Here is a 15,844-nt window from a genome sequence, read left to right as displayed (position 1 = left end):
TCACCTTAATTCAAGTGGCAGACCCCAAAAACAGTGTTGGATTCATATAAATGATATACGGTTAGGGGCATGTCATGTGGTCTTACCTGCACAGCCTGTATGATCCACTCGTAGACCACAACCTCCCTTTTGGGCACCCCTGCTATACACATTCCCAGCGACCAAATCGAAGCTGTCACAGAAGCATTTCAGAAGTAGGCGGACACAATGGCGGTGGTTGTGCAAATCGCTGTATTGAGACGAAGTCATTTAGGGCAGGCATCCCTCACAAGGTGACAAGACCATGTCCAACAATAGGACCACAATGGAAACAAGCCCCCATAGGGCTTATCCCGTTAGCATCGTTGTAAAATCCTATCACTGTACTATTTTCAAACTGTAAAGTATTCAAAAATCACTCGTGTGCAGTGAGGGGTGCTCTCATCTTACATCACATTCCGTGCTCTCAGCGAATCAATTGATCACATTCCGTGCTCAAACGGACATACACACAAAGCTGTGCATAGGAGGGGCTAGCACCCCTCGAAAAAAAGGCTCAATTAAATATGTGCTTGAAAAGATTTAGATCATTTGTTCACAATCCTCTTACCATGACAGTTAATATGATGAAAGCATTTTTGGTATTAATTTCCAATGACGTTTGACTTAAATTACAGGTGATTAATTTAAAGGGGCTAAAATTAATAAACCATTTGAGAATAACAAACATGACAGTGTTATGATGACGCAATCAACACACAATAAAGAATTTACACATGCACAAACAATATAGACAAAAATAACACAATATTAAAGATGTGACATTAACTGTGAAATTCTATTTTTAACCATATGGGGAAGAAATGGCCACGTGGTCGTTTTCCATTTGTTCACAACAAGCGGTATTGCATTGTACACTCCTGACGCAAGTAGGCAGCATTACTCTGAGGCAGTGGTGTTCAGGATTAAGACAAGTCAACGACTTTCAGTGAGAGCTTTTTACAATTTGCATTCAGTGAACATGTCACTGTCCCTCTTTTCTAGAAGTCTTCGCTTGGGTTTTTAACCCGCATATATATGCAGTGTGAGCGAGTCTCTCTTGTTGTTTGTCGTCACACACAACGACACGTTCGATCAGCTTTTTTTGGCCTTCAAATCGTCTTCGTCGTAATCCTCTCCCTCACTTCCTGTGGGCACCCGGGCCTCCGTCGTCATGGCTGGGTACACCACAAAACAGAACCTTTGGCACAGATGGGTGAACTTACCTGCGTGGAGTAGGAAGAGAAGAGAATGGTTGAATTATTATCATCATACGTTTGAATCCTGCCTTGAGCATTGGGTGGGGGTGGGGTCCCTCAAAATGTTTTCCTGATGCATTGACTGCATCCACATTCCATTCAGTTAAAAGTATACACTATACAGAATAAAGCAGTTATTTGTGTAGTTGTATTTGCGCCAATCTCTACAATAGACAATAACAGAATACATAATAATATGAGCATAATAATTACAACTTAGACAGTGCGCGATCAGAGTAAATGGCATGAACCCTAGTCAACCAACCAAACAGGGTAAGTGGTCAAGTAAATACTGACACGGCACACAGAATACTATGGAGACGACGGACTTTAAATCTTAAATATCCAACTCCAGTCAAAAAGCCAAAAAAAAAAGTAATTTCCGTACCAACAGCAGCATCAAAGCACTGCGGCTTGTTCTCCCAGTAGACTCCCAGGAAGTAGACGGGGACGCCCGTCATCATGATGGCCAGACCGATGCCACACACCACAGGCTCCGAGTAGAGAGAGAACACCAGCAGGAAGGCCCAGAACAGCAGGTATATCACGGGCCATATTAAGCTCACCTGCGGGCAAAGAAAGAGATGGACGACCAATTGTATGGTGCAACAGAGTATAGGCGTAGTATTATAGCGTTTTCCCACATGGAATGGCAGATCACGTAGACTCGTAGAGAACAGTCATATTTTTCAGGTAGCTACAGCACGTCAAAATGGGATCTGCCAAAGTCCCAACCAATGAGCTGTTCCGATAGAGGCCTGATCTTCACCTTGATAGGCCGAGGTAAATCAGGCTCTTTGATGCGCAGCACAATTTGCCCGGCGACAGTGACCCCGTAGAAGAGGTAGTTGATGAAGCCCACGTAGTTGATGAGTGTGTAGATGTCGCTGGTGCACAGCATCAGGAGTGTAGAGATGACCTGAGTAGAAGGAGAGGAATGCTGTTAACATGGGCATGAAAAGAGAGGGCATTTTGAGGACATTTCGAGTGTGTACATCAAAAGGACTCACAGTGAACAGCAGGGCTGGGATAGGCGTGCAGCGTTTGACATGAATCATAGCCAGCAGGCGTGGAAGATGGCCCTCCCTTGCACCAGCAAAGAACAGCCTGAGAGAGAGAGAGAGAGAGAGAGAGAGAGAGAGAGAGAGAGAGAGAGAGAGAGAGAGAGAGAGATGGAAAAATGCATGAGAAAGGGAGCCAAATACACAGAAAAACTGATAAAAGAATATCATTACATAAGAATATCATTACATTTTCAGTTGAAAACATGTCTGGTGGGGTGACATAATTGGCTTAGCGGATAGTGTGGACATCTGCTGAACAGAAGGTTTTGGGTTTGATTTCTGAATCCTTTCTTTCTGTCCCTAATTCGAGGAAGAGATATTTTGTGGTGCCTGATGGCACTGACCACATGGTCCTTGGTCACAAGAACCAGAGTTTGAAAAAGACTCCCGTCATGTTCTTTCCTCATCTCTCTAGCCCTTTCCTGTCAAACTCCATTGTCCTGACTTAGATCATCAAAAAGCCACATCATATCTGTATGTGGACGAATGAAAATGAAAAAAAGATAGCCGATCGAGCCATATAGCTTGCAATGCGCTGAGGCTATAAAATTAGTTATTTTAGCCTTCCGTCTTATAACGAAGTATCAGGCTTAAGTGGTTAAAATAAAATTTTATCATTAACAATTATCCGTTATGCATCAGGCGCCCCGGCTGGCCAGGGGGAGGCAGTTTAGAGACCAGGATTACTGCATGTTTTTGTGAGGGTACCTACCCTAGGGTACACATGTTTTGTATTGTATTGATTGTACAGTTAGTACCCTCTCAAAAATGTGATAGTATATCTCAAAGGGGTATTCCTAAATAAACAACAACAATCAACAAGCTAAAGACCAAAGGAGATCCGTGCTTTCAGCACCATACTGTAGCTCCAACACTGTGGAACACACTGCCCTTGGAGATCAAGTGCGCTAAATCGGTGTCCTCTTTCAAATCCCATTCTGAAAACGCAATTTTATAGATTAGCAGTCATTGCCAACTCTATTAATATTTTGCATTTTATTTTGCTGCCGCTTGTTATATTTTGCCGTTCATTGAAATGTTTTCTGCTGCTTATTTTCCCATTTGAATGTGTAAAGCACTTTGCAATGCAATTTTGAAAGGTGCCATATAAATAAAGATGTATTATTAGTTGTAGTAGTATTATTTACTGTCCACACAGAATGTTCCTGCAAGGTGTGGAAACATGACATATTACTGTGAGACACATCCCATGGAGAGCCGTTTCACATGACATATTACTGTGAGACACAAGTGGAAACATCCCAGGGAGAGCCGTTTCTCACATGACATATTACTGTGAGACACAAGACATGTGGCTCACTGGAGGGTGGCAGACAGTGTGAATTTATAATACAGGAATAAATATGGATGCATGTAGGTGAAATGTGAGTGCGTAATGAGAGGCCTGTCATCTTTATCCAGTGGGATCATCTCCCCAGAAAAAAAAATATACAGCTCCACACAATGAATAGGCCTAGCAAAGCAGTCGTATTCTTGGGTCTGTGTATTGCAATACTGCAGTAGATACACCTGGTGGAGAGGAAAAAGAAAATAACTATGCTAAGTATGTACCAGGGTGAGCATACTGTACAAACCACATGTTGTATTGATAGTGAACCAAGCCGGTTGGTGCCTTGCATGGTTGGTTCATCAGTCTGTGAATGCATGTGTAAATGGGTGAATGTAACATAGGATAAGATTAATAATGCAGGACAGAGAGGACACACTGACCGCGAGGAGGTGAAGAGGGAGCCATTGACCCCGCCGAAGGTGGACAGCGCCACAGAGATGGGCATGATCCATGAGAACATTCCTAGCAACTTCTCTCCAAAGGTCTGAGAGAAGAGAGTTAAGGAGTCGGAGAAGACAAAAAGGCAAATGTTTCAAAGAATACCGACCATAATGGTGGCCATTTTGATGAAAAACCTCAAATGCACTGTACATTCTTGCCGTCAGGCAGCATAACCTCCATATTACATATTTTTAGGTTATTTTTTTTTCATAAAACAAAAACAATGCCCTGCTTAATACTTTGTCATTATGAAAGTATCACACAAAGGTAACGCAGATAGCACACCTACAAGCTCACAACATGTTGTGAGCATTTAGGACTGAGGCTGAATGTTGATACTGTGTAACTTAAAGAAGAAATTATCTATTTTAATGATATGCTCAAAATAGGAAAAGTATGTCTGGGTTTTCTAAAATATTTAACAAATGCAAAGATAACAAGAATGACTAAATACTACTAATAATAATATTACACTGTTATAACTGTTGTGGGTCCATTTGGAACACGGGTTCTTTTTTTCTATTTCCCTGAAAAACAGGCCACATCATCGATAAAACAACTCGTGTCCTTCTCACCACTGCCACAGCATTGGAGGCCAGCAGCTCCTGGGGAGACATGGCGGTGACGTACGCCACGTTGGCAGAGACGTAGACAAACGTGACCAGAGGGATGGAGATGAAGATGGCCCGGGGCAGGTTCCTGGAGGGAGGGAGGGAGGGAGGGCAGGGCGGTTGCCATGACAATATGCTGTAAACTGTTAATAAAAATAATAATAACTCTTGTATAAAGCCTTTCGTAATGTGGATGCCGGTAATATCGGTTCAGAAACTGTCAACCCAGACCACTGATCGAGATCAGTTCATCCTAATTTCTCAGTGGATTTGGTTGTGAGCACCATATACTCTCGCCCTCTTCTCTGCAAGAGACACCGTTACGCGAGTATCAAGCGTAACAGGTGGGAGCAACACAAAGACAGGTCTGTCAACTCTCACCTGTATGGGTCAACCAGCTCCTCTGTCAACTCTCACCTGTATGGGTCAACCAGCTCCTCTGTCAACTCTCAGCTGTATGGGTCAACCAGCTCCTCTGTCAACTCTCACCTGTATGGGTCAACCAGCTCCTCTGTCAACTCTCACCTGTATGGGTCAACCAGCTCCTCTGTCAACTCTCACCTGTATGGGTCAACCAGCTCCTCTGTCAACTCTCACCTGTATGGGTCAACCAGCTCCTCTGTCAACTCTCACCTGTATGGGTCAACCAGCTCCTCTGTCAACTCTCAGCTGTATGGGTCAACCAGCTCCTCTGTCAACTCTCAGCTGTATGGGTCAACCAGCTCCTCTGTCAACTCTCAGCTGTATGGGTCAACCAGCTCCTCTGTGTCAACTCTCAGCTGTATGGGTCAACCAGCTCCTCTGTCAACTCTCACCTGTATGGGTCAACCAGCTCCTCTGTCAACTCTCACCTGTATGGGTCAACCAGCTCCTCTGTGTCAACTCTCACCTGTATGGGTCAACCAGCTCCTCTGTCAACTCTCACCTGTATGGGTCAACCAGCTCCTCTGTGTCAACTCTCACCTGTATGGGTCAACCAGCTCCTCGGTGACATAGTTGAGGAAGTTCCAGCCTCCGTAGGCGAAGGAGCCTTGCAGGAAGGACAGGGCGATTAAGCCGACGTCGTAGTCCTGGAAGGTTTCAAAGGCGTGTGCCGGCTCCAGCCAATAGTAATGACCTGGGAAGAAACAGAAGAAATCATCAACTACTTATTATAGGATTCATGTTGTTTCCCCAAATGGTATTGGATTCACGATGTCTTAATCTGCTGGGACCTATTAAAATATTGGCACTTTGGCCATTAGCGTGTGCAGCCACTTTCTTGTTTTTTCCAAGATTCCCTCTTCAGTTCTCTCCTGTGGGCCGGCACCAATACAAGGACTTTGGTGTGCGTATGCATCTTTGGGCATAGTTTCCCCCAAAAGGGTTCCATTTTCAGAAAGAAAGAAAAAAAGAAAAGACAAAAAAAAGAAGAAAAGAAACATACTGAACTAAATTCCAACTGCTACGTAGCTTTTACAGGAGACAGAATCAACGGGCATTAGGAGAGCTGGGTTTCCAGGAGACAGAATCAACGAGTGCAAAGGCCCTACTGGCAAAAGTCCAAGCGTGACGTATAAGTTCCTTTCACAACATTACCTACAGTATGGGTATTCACTTACAATACACGGCAAGGACCAGCAGAGGGCAATATCAGTCATCCCATTTCTGTTATAGTATTGCCATACTGTATAATGGAACACGATGCATAGGCCTAGTGGCCTACCCTATATTTTAGATTGATGCCGTTTACTATGCATTTTATTACAGTATACGCAAATACGCAGTATGCGCAACATACAGTCTAGTCAGTAAGTATGGACATTGGACATACAATAAAAATGTCAGCATGGATGTTTTAAAACACTTTGAGGATAAGGAATACATTTATGGGTGGGTGGCATTTCATGTACTGTATGAGGGAGCAAGGCCTGGGTAAGCTGTGTGTGTGTGTGTGTGTGTGTGTGTGTGTGTGTGTGTGTGTGTGTGTGTGTGTGTGTGTGTGTGTGTGTGTGTGTGTGTGTGTGTGTGTGTGTGTGTGGTAAAGTGGATGGGATTTGTGAGTACTGGATGAGAACCAACAAGGGAACTCTAATCCGCCTTTCACACCGAGATCACAGAAATCCCCGTGACAGGCACGGACGGCGGGGTTGACCGTGTTTGAGCTGCAGCGGTACCGTAGGCACGCCGTTAGTACAATTCATGAGTCTGCGCCCTTTTCTGGAACTCCATGTTGTGACTGCAGGAGAGCTCAACTTTAAAATGACTGGAATTACTGAGAATATTTACCGTATTAAGGGTGACAAACACCCTCTGACCCTCGGGTGGAGGATCCTTGTGGTCAAGTGGTCAAGACTAATTTATTTTCAATCGCGTTTCCTAATACATTTTACCGTGGTCTTTATAGCCTACAGTACCTATGCACTGTTGTGTTCTCATGCACTTATGGAGTTGCCTTTTGTTTTTGATATATTGTTCTGTTGACATTTTTTATATGATGCTTTTCCTTCCTTTTATTTTTTGCTTTCATCTATCTTCCTATCCTCTTCTTTTTGCCTCGATGTATGTTTTTATGCTCTGTGTGATGTGAAGCACTTTGGTTCGACCTCAGTCGTTGGAAATGTGCTATACAAATAAAGTTTGATTTGATTTGATTTGATTTGAAGTGTGGAGCCATTGGCAATGGCAAGCATGTGGCTAATTTGAGGACTACCAGTTTCCGGTTGTATTTTACTGCACTCAAGGCCATCGAGTTTCACCTTCACCGTCAGGGTGGACAATCACGTCTGTTTGGTCTACCAGGGCCCTAGAGTTCAACATGTTTCATGCCTATCCCAGTGGATCAGATTTGGGAATTTCTAAATCATGACAATTTTCTGAAAGATTTGAGGCACATTTTTAAAAAAATTCAAAAATAGCAGACCTACAAGTTCATAGCGCGTCACCGAGTGGCGCGCTATGAGCTTGTAGATCTGCTATTTTTCAAAAGCTATCGTTTAAAACACCAAAAGGGGTTCCCGCACAAAATGGATTAATCAAGTTTAATTTCTTATTGATAATTAAGAAATTGATAATTTGCCCCAAAATCCAAATCTGATCCACTCGGACCGGGATTAAGAGTAGGAAGGCTCGCCCCAAAACACGCTCGCCACCATTTCTTAGAAATAACCTAATAAGTGTTAGGCATAGATTTACTTGAAAGTGGTTAACCACTCATTGAAAGTGGTTAACACTCTAATAGAATAGAAAGGACGGTGAACTCCGTCCTGGGCGATTGGGGTGTTAACAGGTCCAGGTCCTGTTGTCTCCTCCCCTAACCTACTCTTCCTACTTGGCTTGGCCTGAAATGAACTTCATGCATGGTGCTAAAATACTAACTTTGTAAATTGTGTTTACACTTTGAGTAACGGTGAGTAAATGTTTTTTTTATTTTTTTTTATAGAAACATTCACTGATTCACATAGCCTAGAAAGGCTTGTCACAATAACTCTAAACAATGGTAGCAACCTCAGACACCATACAAAAGGACATATAATTTAAAAAATACGGTCTCTGTGGTCACATTAAGCACAACTTAATATACAAGCAATAAATAAAAGAAAGACATTTTTACCTTGGATAGAGAGGGGGCGAGAGACAGAGAGACAGCTTGAGTTGGGTAGGAAAGAAAGACACATTCCATAATAAAGAGACAGGCTTTGGAATCCCAAAGGAGACAACAGACCAGACACAACAACAGCAAGTCATCATTCTAACCTACTCACCTTTGCATATCTGGACAATTCCCATGACTATGATGAGACCCAGGGCGAGCAGCTTGCCAGCAGTGAAGACATCTTGTACCCGTGTGGCCCATCGCACACTGTGGCAGTTTACCCATGTCAACAACACTGAGGACACAAAGTATACTACATTATAGCTTGTCAAGTTATTTCATCGCTTTAAAAGACTGTGTCTATTATCTTGTCATTTACCGGTATTTGTGTTTACATTGTATGCTATGTTTACTGTAACCAAGTCGTCATTGAAAAAGAAACCTTCCTGAATAAATAAAGGTGAAAGACAAAAATAATACAGATATTGAAAGACAAAAATAATACACAGATATTAAAGGAGAATTTGGGCTTTCTTACCACCAAAGAGCTGGTCCTGGTGCAAAAACCCATTATTGGCTAGTTCCCCTACCATAAGCCCTCAATGGGGTGTTGGGTTTTAGTGCTAATTCACTTATTTCCATCGAAATAAGTAGTAAAAATAGTGTGAATTAGCACTAAAACCTAACGCCCCATTGAGGGCTTATGGTAGGGGAAATAGCCAATAATGGATTTTTGCACAAAATAACACCTGGAACAGCTCTTTGGTGGGGACGTAACAACTACAAATAAAGGTAAGAAAGCTGTCTAGTCCGAAATTCTCCTTTAACCCTGTAAGTCCCACTCCCAACGATGCTATTCGTCAACATTCTTATTAATTACTTAATTAATATATTTTCTTCACCTAAACATCATCATTGATGTTCATTGTTTAGTCTTGCAATGCCATTGGTCATGTTATGTGCATATAATTACCCCCCACAGAGGCAGAAAATCAAAATCTCTGGACTCCTTTTTCTCCGGCCTATAGACCCCTTGGGGATCCAGTCAACTAAGTATAATGTTTAAGTATTTGATAATCATGCTGACAGTTTGTGAATTGTGCCAACAAACCTAATTTTCCACTGAATAATTTCAAGTGCAACTGTATACGAAAAGCATTTTTTTTATAATTCTTTTTAACACAAAACGGTTAAAAAGGTGTATTCCACTATCTTCACACGGAGCAGACTTGCTGCATGGGACACTTACGTAGACAGACGGCGGCCAAAAGGCGAAGTCCATTTTCTGGAGGGATGCAGGATGGGAAGAGGGGCTGCAGGACATAGTTGGCAAAGGTGAGCGCAATCACCGCCTGGTTGGTGGGGTAGATCACTAGGACCGCAATCCACAGGCGCAGGAACCTGGGGGGGGGGGCGTGGCAGACAGGAGGGTAATGCTGGGACACGGCAACATACTTATAAGTAAGACGCGCGAAGCAAACGCAGCTCGTAAATTTAGTGGGGTTTTTTAAGATTTTTTTTTAAGTTATGTTTTTTTTAAGTACTTTTTTTTAGTGTGTATATGTGTGCGTGCGTGTGTTTTTTGTGTGCGATACAGCTGCGCCCTCTGGTGGCGGGCAGGTGGTGTTACAGCGTGACACACAGACAGACAGACATGTTCTGCTAGGTCTCATAGTTAGTGCTCATTGCATTCGCAATCACTGCGTTCGCAATGACACACACGCAGGAACCTGGGGGGGACGTGGGGGACAGGAGGGTGATGCTGGGACACGCCAACATACTTAGGACACACACGCAACGTGTGAGAAGAACAGGAGAGCCCTCATAGCTAAATGTAGTGAGAGAACAGAGGAACTAATGAGCAAATTAGCATACAGACTGCCATTATAGTTCTTCATTACTCTATAATGGGCACTGGGGATGCCTTGTTGTGTAGCAGAAAACACAATGAACAGAACTGGGTTAATGACATCCAGGAAAATAATTAGGGACACACGCATACACACTTTCTGAAGCAGTTCGTCTGCGCTAGTGGCATTATACTCAATATACAGTGTGGGATTATGACTTAAAATAATAATGTGCAGTTGTTCCATTAATGCGACAACTTGGGCAACACACTTTGTTTTTCATAGATACTGGTCATTTGTAGTTCTTTTCATAGATACTGGTCATTTGTAGTTCTCACCCAGCAAGTCCTCCGAAGATGTCCTTGACATAAGAGTAGTCCCCACCAGACTTTGGGATGGTCACACCCAGCTCTGCGTAGCAGAGAGCTCCGATGGCCGTGATCACTCCCGTCGAGGCCCACACGATGAGGGCCAGGCCCACCGAGCTGGCATTCTCCAGGACTCCCTTGGGACTCACAAAGATCCCTGAGCCGATGATGTTGCCTGTGGGAGAGCGGCAAAACAACACACAGAGACAAAGACAGTAAAGTACAGGACGTTCCAGGGTGCCAGCCCGATTTCCGGCGAGCTGCCCCATGTCTGAAACGGTTGAGAAATGACAGAGTTACCGTGTGGGGGTCCCTCTACTGTAATGATAATGAACTTTATTTATATAGCACCTTTCAGAACAAGGTTCCAAAGTGCTGTACAGTACAAGGTTAAAAAACACAAACATATAGCAAATCACAATCAAGGACAGTTTAAAAACGAGAAAAAAACAAAAAACTGTACTGTACTGTCACTGTACTGTACTGGCACACCCGGAATCACCATATATACACTAGTTAATATGTGCGTGTGTGTTTGGTTGCGCACAGGTGGTGAAAAACAACCATGCTGTTTTTGTGCTCAGACGCACCCAGCCACCCATCCAGCCAGCCACACAGATAGCTCCGTAAGGGAGTGGTTGCACCACTCAAAAATAACAAACTGTACAAAAACAAAACTAACTTTCAACAGGGCATATTGCTCTCCAGAAGGCAAAAAGGGCAGGCGCTACCTCGTGTATATCTGTGCACACCGCTGGAGCAGGCAATACATATTTACATAAGTAGTAAATACTTGCATTACTGTGTACACTACACAGTACACACGTGTTAATTTAACTCTGAGAGCGCAAGAAAACAGAGCGTATTAAAAACAGAGGGAGGACACCAGCGGAAAGACACTATTTCCTGACGCTAGACGCCTGGCTTCCTGTCCAGGGGACCGACTGCATGTTCAAACTAAAAAGGGACTCCCTGCTACTACTATACTGTTTAACTCCCTGCTAGTACTATACTGTTTAACTCCCTGCTACTACTATACTGTTTAACTCCCTGCTACTACAGTATACTGTTTGGGACTCCCTGCTACTACTACAGTATACTGTTTGGGACTCCCTGCTACTACTATACTGTTGTTGCTCTTCTTGATCTCTCAGCGCTGGAAAAATGATATACTTCTCTACCCAGACTACACCGTTAGAAACGGCCTCCGTCAGTAGTTAAGTATTACATCAAAACATTTCAGATTTGTGGGATAAAAGAGTGCATACAGCAGTGGTTCCCAAAGTGGGGTCCGGGGACCCCCAGGGGTCCTTGAGGGAGTTCCAGGGGGTCCCCAGCTAAATGTTAGTTTGGAACCAAATGTTCCATGGGCCTGTAACTCTGAGAGTGTACAAATGGAACCAAACGGACCCTAGCGGGTCCAATTGTACACTCTCAGAGTTAAATTAACTTTGATTTTACAATATACATTAGGGGTCCCAGAGATAGAAATGTCATTGACTAGGGGACCGTAGTCTAATTCAGGTCAAACTGGGGGGCCCTTGAAATGAAACTCACTGCTAGAGCCGCAAAAACCTTCTCTTATGGGGGTCCCTGGCATACATTATATTTTCAAATGGGGGTCCGTGGGCTAATAAATGTCAACTTGGGGGTCCTTGACATGAAAAAGTGTGGGAACCACTGGCATACAGACAGCATGTGTGGTACAGTATGTCTGACAAGCCTTTCATAGGTTGCGATGGTCAACGTGGGCCACTGCAGTTAATTTGTGGACAGGATCAGAGCAGGCTGGTGACGTTTTATTGTAGGATTAGACCGTCAGAGTGCAGTGAAATTAGAGGTCAGCCTCTTATATATTTGACCTAATGTTGCAGTACTATTGTCTCCACCAGGCCGAAGGTAGGAGGATGACTCATGAGAATGTACATCTCCTCCGTCCAGTGGAGGACAGTGGGGAGAATTAGCATACAGACTGCCATTATAATTCTTCATTACTCTATAATGTGCAAACACAACTAACAGAACTGGGTCAATGACATCCAGGAAAAATAATTAGGGAATGCAAATACTATACGTACAACAAGGGGCTGCATGTAGGCATAGTTTGCAACTTTGCATACACACACCCGCCCACTGGTTGGTCAAAATGGTCAAATGTTGATCGAACATGTCTGCTTTTATAGTGCAGCTCTAGTTCGCAGACAGCCATCTGTGCTGCTGACGGTAATGGAAATTGCAAGGAAACATTAGCGAGATTACTTTTTATCGACTTCCTGCGCATGCATGTCTAAATATCAAAACCCTCGCTGCATAAATGGCACATTAGAAATGTGCAAACTTGCACAATTGTTACAAAAAGAGAGTTGAGCCAGAAGGCAAAGCTCTCTGTCTACCGAGCAATCTTCGTTCCTACTCTCACCTATGGTCATGAAGTGTTCCTACTCTCACCTATGGTCATGAAGTGTTCCTACTCTCACCTATGGTCATGAAGTGTTCCTACTCTCACCTATGGTCATGAAGTGTTCCTACTCTCACCTATGGTCATGAAGTGTTCCTACTCTCACCTATGGTCATGAAGTGTTCCTACTCTCACCTATGGTCATGAAGTGTTCCTATTCTCACCTATGGTCATGAAGTGTTCCTACTCTCACCTATATGGTCATGAAGTGTTCCTACTCTCACCTATATGGTCATGAAGTGTTCCTACTCTCACCTATGGTCAGGTCATGAAGTGTTCCTACTCTCACCTATGGTCATGAAGTGTTCCTACTCTCACCTATGGTCATGAAGTGTTCCTACTCTCACCTATATGGTCATGAAGTGTTCCTACTCTCACCTATATGGTCATGAAGTGTTCCTACTCTCACCTATATGGTCATGAAGTGTTCCTACTCTCACCTATGGTCATGAAGTGTTCCTACTCTCACCTATGGTCATGAAGTGTTCCTACTCTCACCTATGGTCATGAAGTGTTCCTACTCTCACCTATGGTCATGAAGTCTTCCTACTCTCACCTATGGTCATGAAGTGTTCCTACTCTCACCTATGGTCATGAAGTGAGGGTCATGACCGAAAGAATAATGTTCGTGAATACAAGCGGGCCGAAATGAGTTTTCTTCGACGGTGGCTGGCATCTCCCTTAGAGATAGGGTGAGAAGTTCAGTCACACGAGAGAGACTCGGAGTAGAACCGCTGCTCCTTCGCCTGTAAAGGAGCCAGCTGAGGTGGTTCGGGCATCTGGTTAGGATGCCTCTCGGGCGCCTCAACGAGGTCCTCGACGCACATTGTTGAGGACGAGGATGGCACTCCATCATAGAGGAGAGAGGGGGTAAGGTTGGGGGGGGGGGTGGATCAAGTAGTGTGTGTGTGTGTGTGTGTGTGTGTGGGGGGGGGGTTGATGGGTTCTACACAGTGGTGTTGAAGCACAGAAAAAAAAGGAACAAATAGGTGGACTTACCGACTATAATTCCACAGGCGCTAACCAGGCCGATTTCCTTTTTCAGAGCGACGCCTCCATCATCACCATCACCACCACCACCACCAGACTCCTGTGAGCTGCCACTGGTGGTGCTTCGCTTCCTCGGACTCTTGCTCATCCTGCTGTGCAGTGAAGTGGTTCCCCCTCGAGGACGATGTGGCACGTTGCCTGGACAAAGGAAAGCAAAGGTACTATGTTTACCCAGGGTAACTGGACTAAGCTCAAGAACTTGTTTACAGCCAGGCCCTGCTCATATACCCAACCAAGCAACTACTTTTCAACAGGGCAGGTGGCACGTTCCCTGGACAGACACACACCCAACCAAGCAACTACTTTTCAACAGGGCAGGTGGCACGTTGCCTGGAAACCATAGCCTGGAAACAGATATGCCATAGGAAGAAAAGAAAAAAACAATGCCCCCTGGGTAGATAATATCTATGCAGCGATAGTAGTCTGGCCATGCCAGGCTATATGGACACCAAGCAACTACTTTAATTTAATAACAGGGCCGGTGGTGTTATTAATCTACTACTATAATCTATCAAGTTAAACCTGTATCTATGCGACGGCCGGGGCATGCCTGTGGATTATTATACCTCAATATTGACATCATCACAGCATCATTGCTGTGGCCATGCAGATCATTCCAAACAAAGTCCAGGTTGCTTGTGGGAAAGGACAGGTTGACTTTTGTCTTCGGATGTTAGACTTTGCAATGATTAATGCTCAAGAATCTCGTCATGCAGCTTATGGGGGGGTCTTATGAAGGAATTCCAGGTATACTAGTCTAAACCGAGCCTTCCAATATTGAAATAAATTCTAAAATGAATAGTAGCCATTACTAGCCCATGAAGGGAGACACAAATGTGTGTAATGTGTGTTTTTTTTTAGTAAAGTAATTCTAATATGGCACATGCATGCATGCAGCTGTTGTAGTAGCCTAGTACAAACTACAGTAGCAAAACTAAAATGTACAATTGCTGTTGTTGTGGCAATGCATGGTTCCTGAAGCTGCATCACGATGCTATAATTAGAAGCAAAACCATCTCCCAGCATTAATAATTCAGACTAGTGCGACGCGATGGGCTGCAAAACCCAGCCCGTAGCCTTATCAAAATGATCATCAAACTGCACAACTTTAAATAATGTGACGAAGCTGATTTTACTGACACTTTTATTTGTTTTAAAAGGGGGAGGTCCCCGGGCATAATCGTCACTCTAGTCTACCTGTAAAATCCATCATACATTTTAAGCAGATAAGACCTTCAACTCAATCAACTATAAGTATGTTTGCAATGCAAATACATAACGATTAAAATGAAAGCAAATTAAAAACACTCACCTCCCCACTTGCAGCTACTGCTACAGTAAAATGTAACTTGATATTGCTCCAGTGATAACTAAGTGATGGACTTCATGTTGTGAAGGGGACGGACATAATGCTCTCATGCCGTCAGCGGCTGGCTGCGATGAGACACAGATAACAACACAGGCGAGACTGACTGACAGCCGCGTTCGGAAATAGGAATGCTTCTTATATTCGACCTATCAGTGGGCCCGCAAACGTCAACATATCCCAAGCACCCTCCCACCGCCCAGGTAAACCTATAAACCTAAACATTCTAGTCTAGGCCCATAGGCCTATTTGTAATGTCCAGAAAATAAAAAATAAAACAAATTATCCCAACCCCTCAATAAGGCAAACCCAGTACCCCACACTGTCGTCATCCTAGCTCAGCTGCCACTGGAGATAATCAGATAACACATGAACACATGTCAAGTAGGCTGCTGCCTACAGTGTGAATATGAATACACATGCCATACATGTTC

The 15,844-nt window shown here is 43.8% G+C and overlaps 1 protein-coding gene across 1 annotated transcript; it reads right to left on the bottom strand.

Moving 5' to 3' along the window:
• Positions 1–145: 145 nt before the first annotated feature.
• Positions 146–14,167, bottom strand: slc7a8b (solute carrier family 7 member 8b). The gene is made up of 11 exons (XM_083781215.1): positions 13,994–14,167; positions 10,507–10,711; positions 9,568–9,719; positions 8,488–8,613; positions 5,708–5,861; positions 4,709–4,832; positions 4,073–4,176; positions 2,288–2,384; positions 2,047–2,196; positions 1,666–1,843; positions 146–1,244 (listed from the first exon to the last, which is right to left on the bottom strand). Exons 1-11 carry the CDS (start codon positions 14,130–14,132, stop codon positions 1,114–1,116), a joined length of 1,560 nt encoding a protein of 519 aa, XP_083637341.1. The 5' UTR covers positions 14,133–14,167; the 3' UTR covers positions 146–1,113.
• Between the last annotated feature and the right edge of the window lie 1,677 nt (positions 14,168–15,844).

The sequence above is a fragment of the Protomyctophum parallelum genome, assembly GCF_964188405.1.
Source record: "Protomyctophum parallelum genome assembly, chromosome: 14".
Taxonomy (NCBI): Eukaryota; Metazoa; Chordata; class Actinopteri; order Myctophiformes; family Myctophidae; genus Protomyctophum; species Protomyctophum parallelum.
This window is presented reverse-complemented; position numbering and strand designations above follow the sequence as displayed.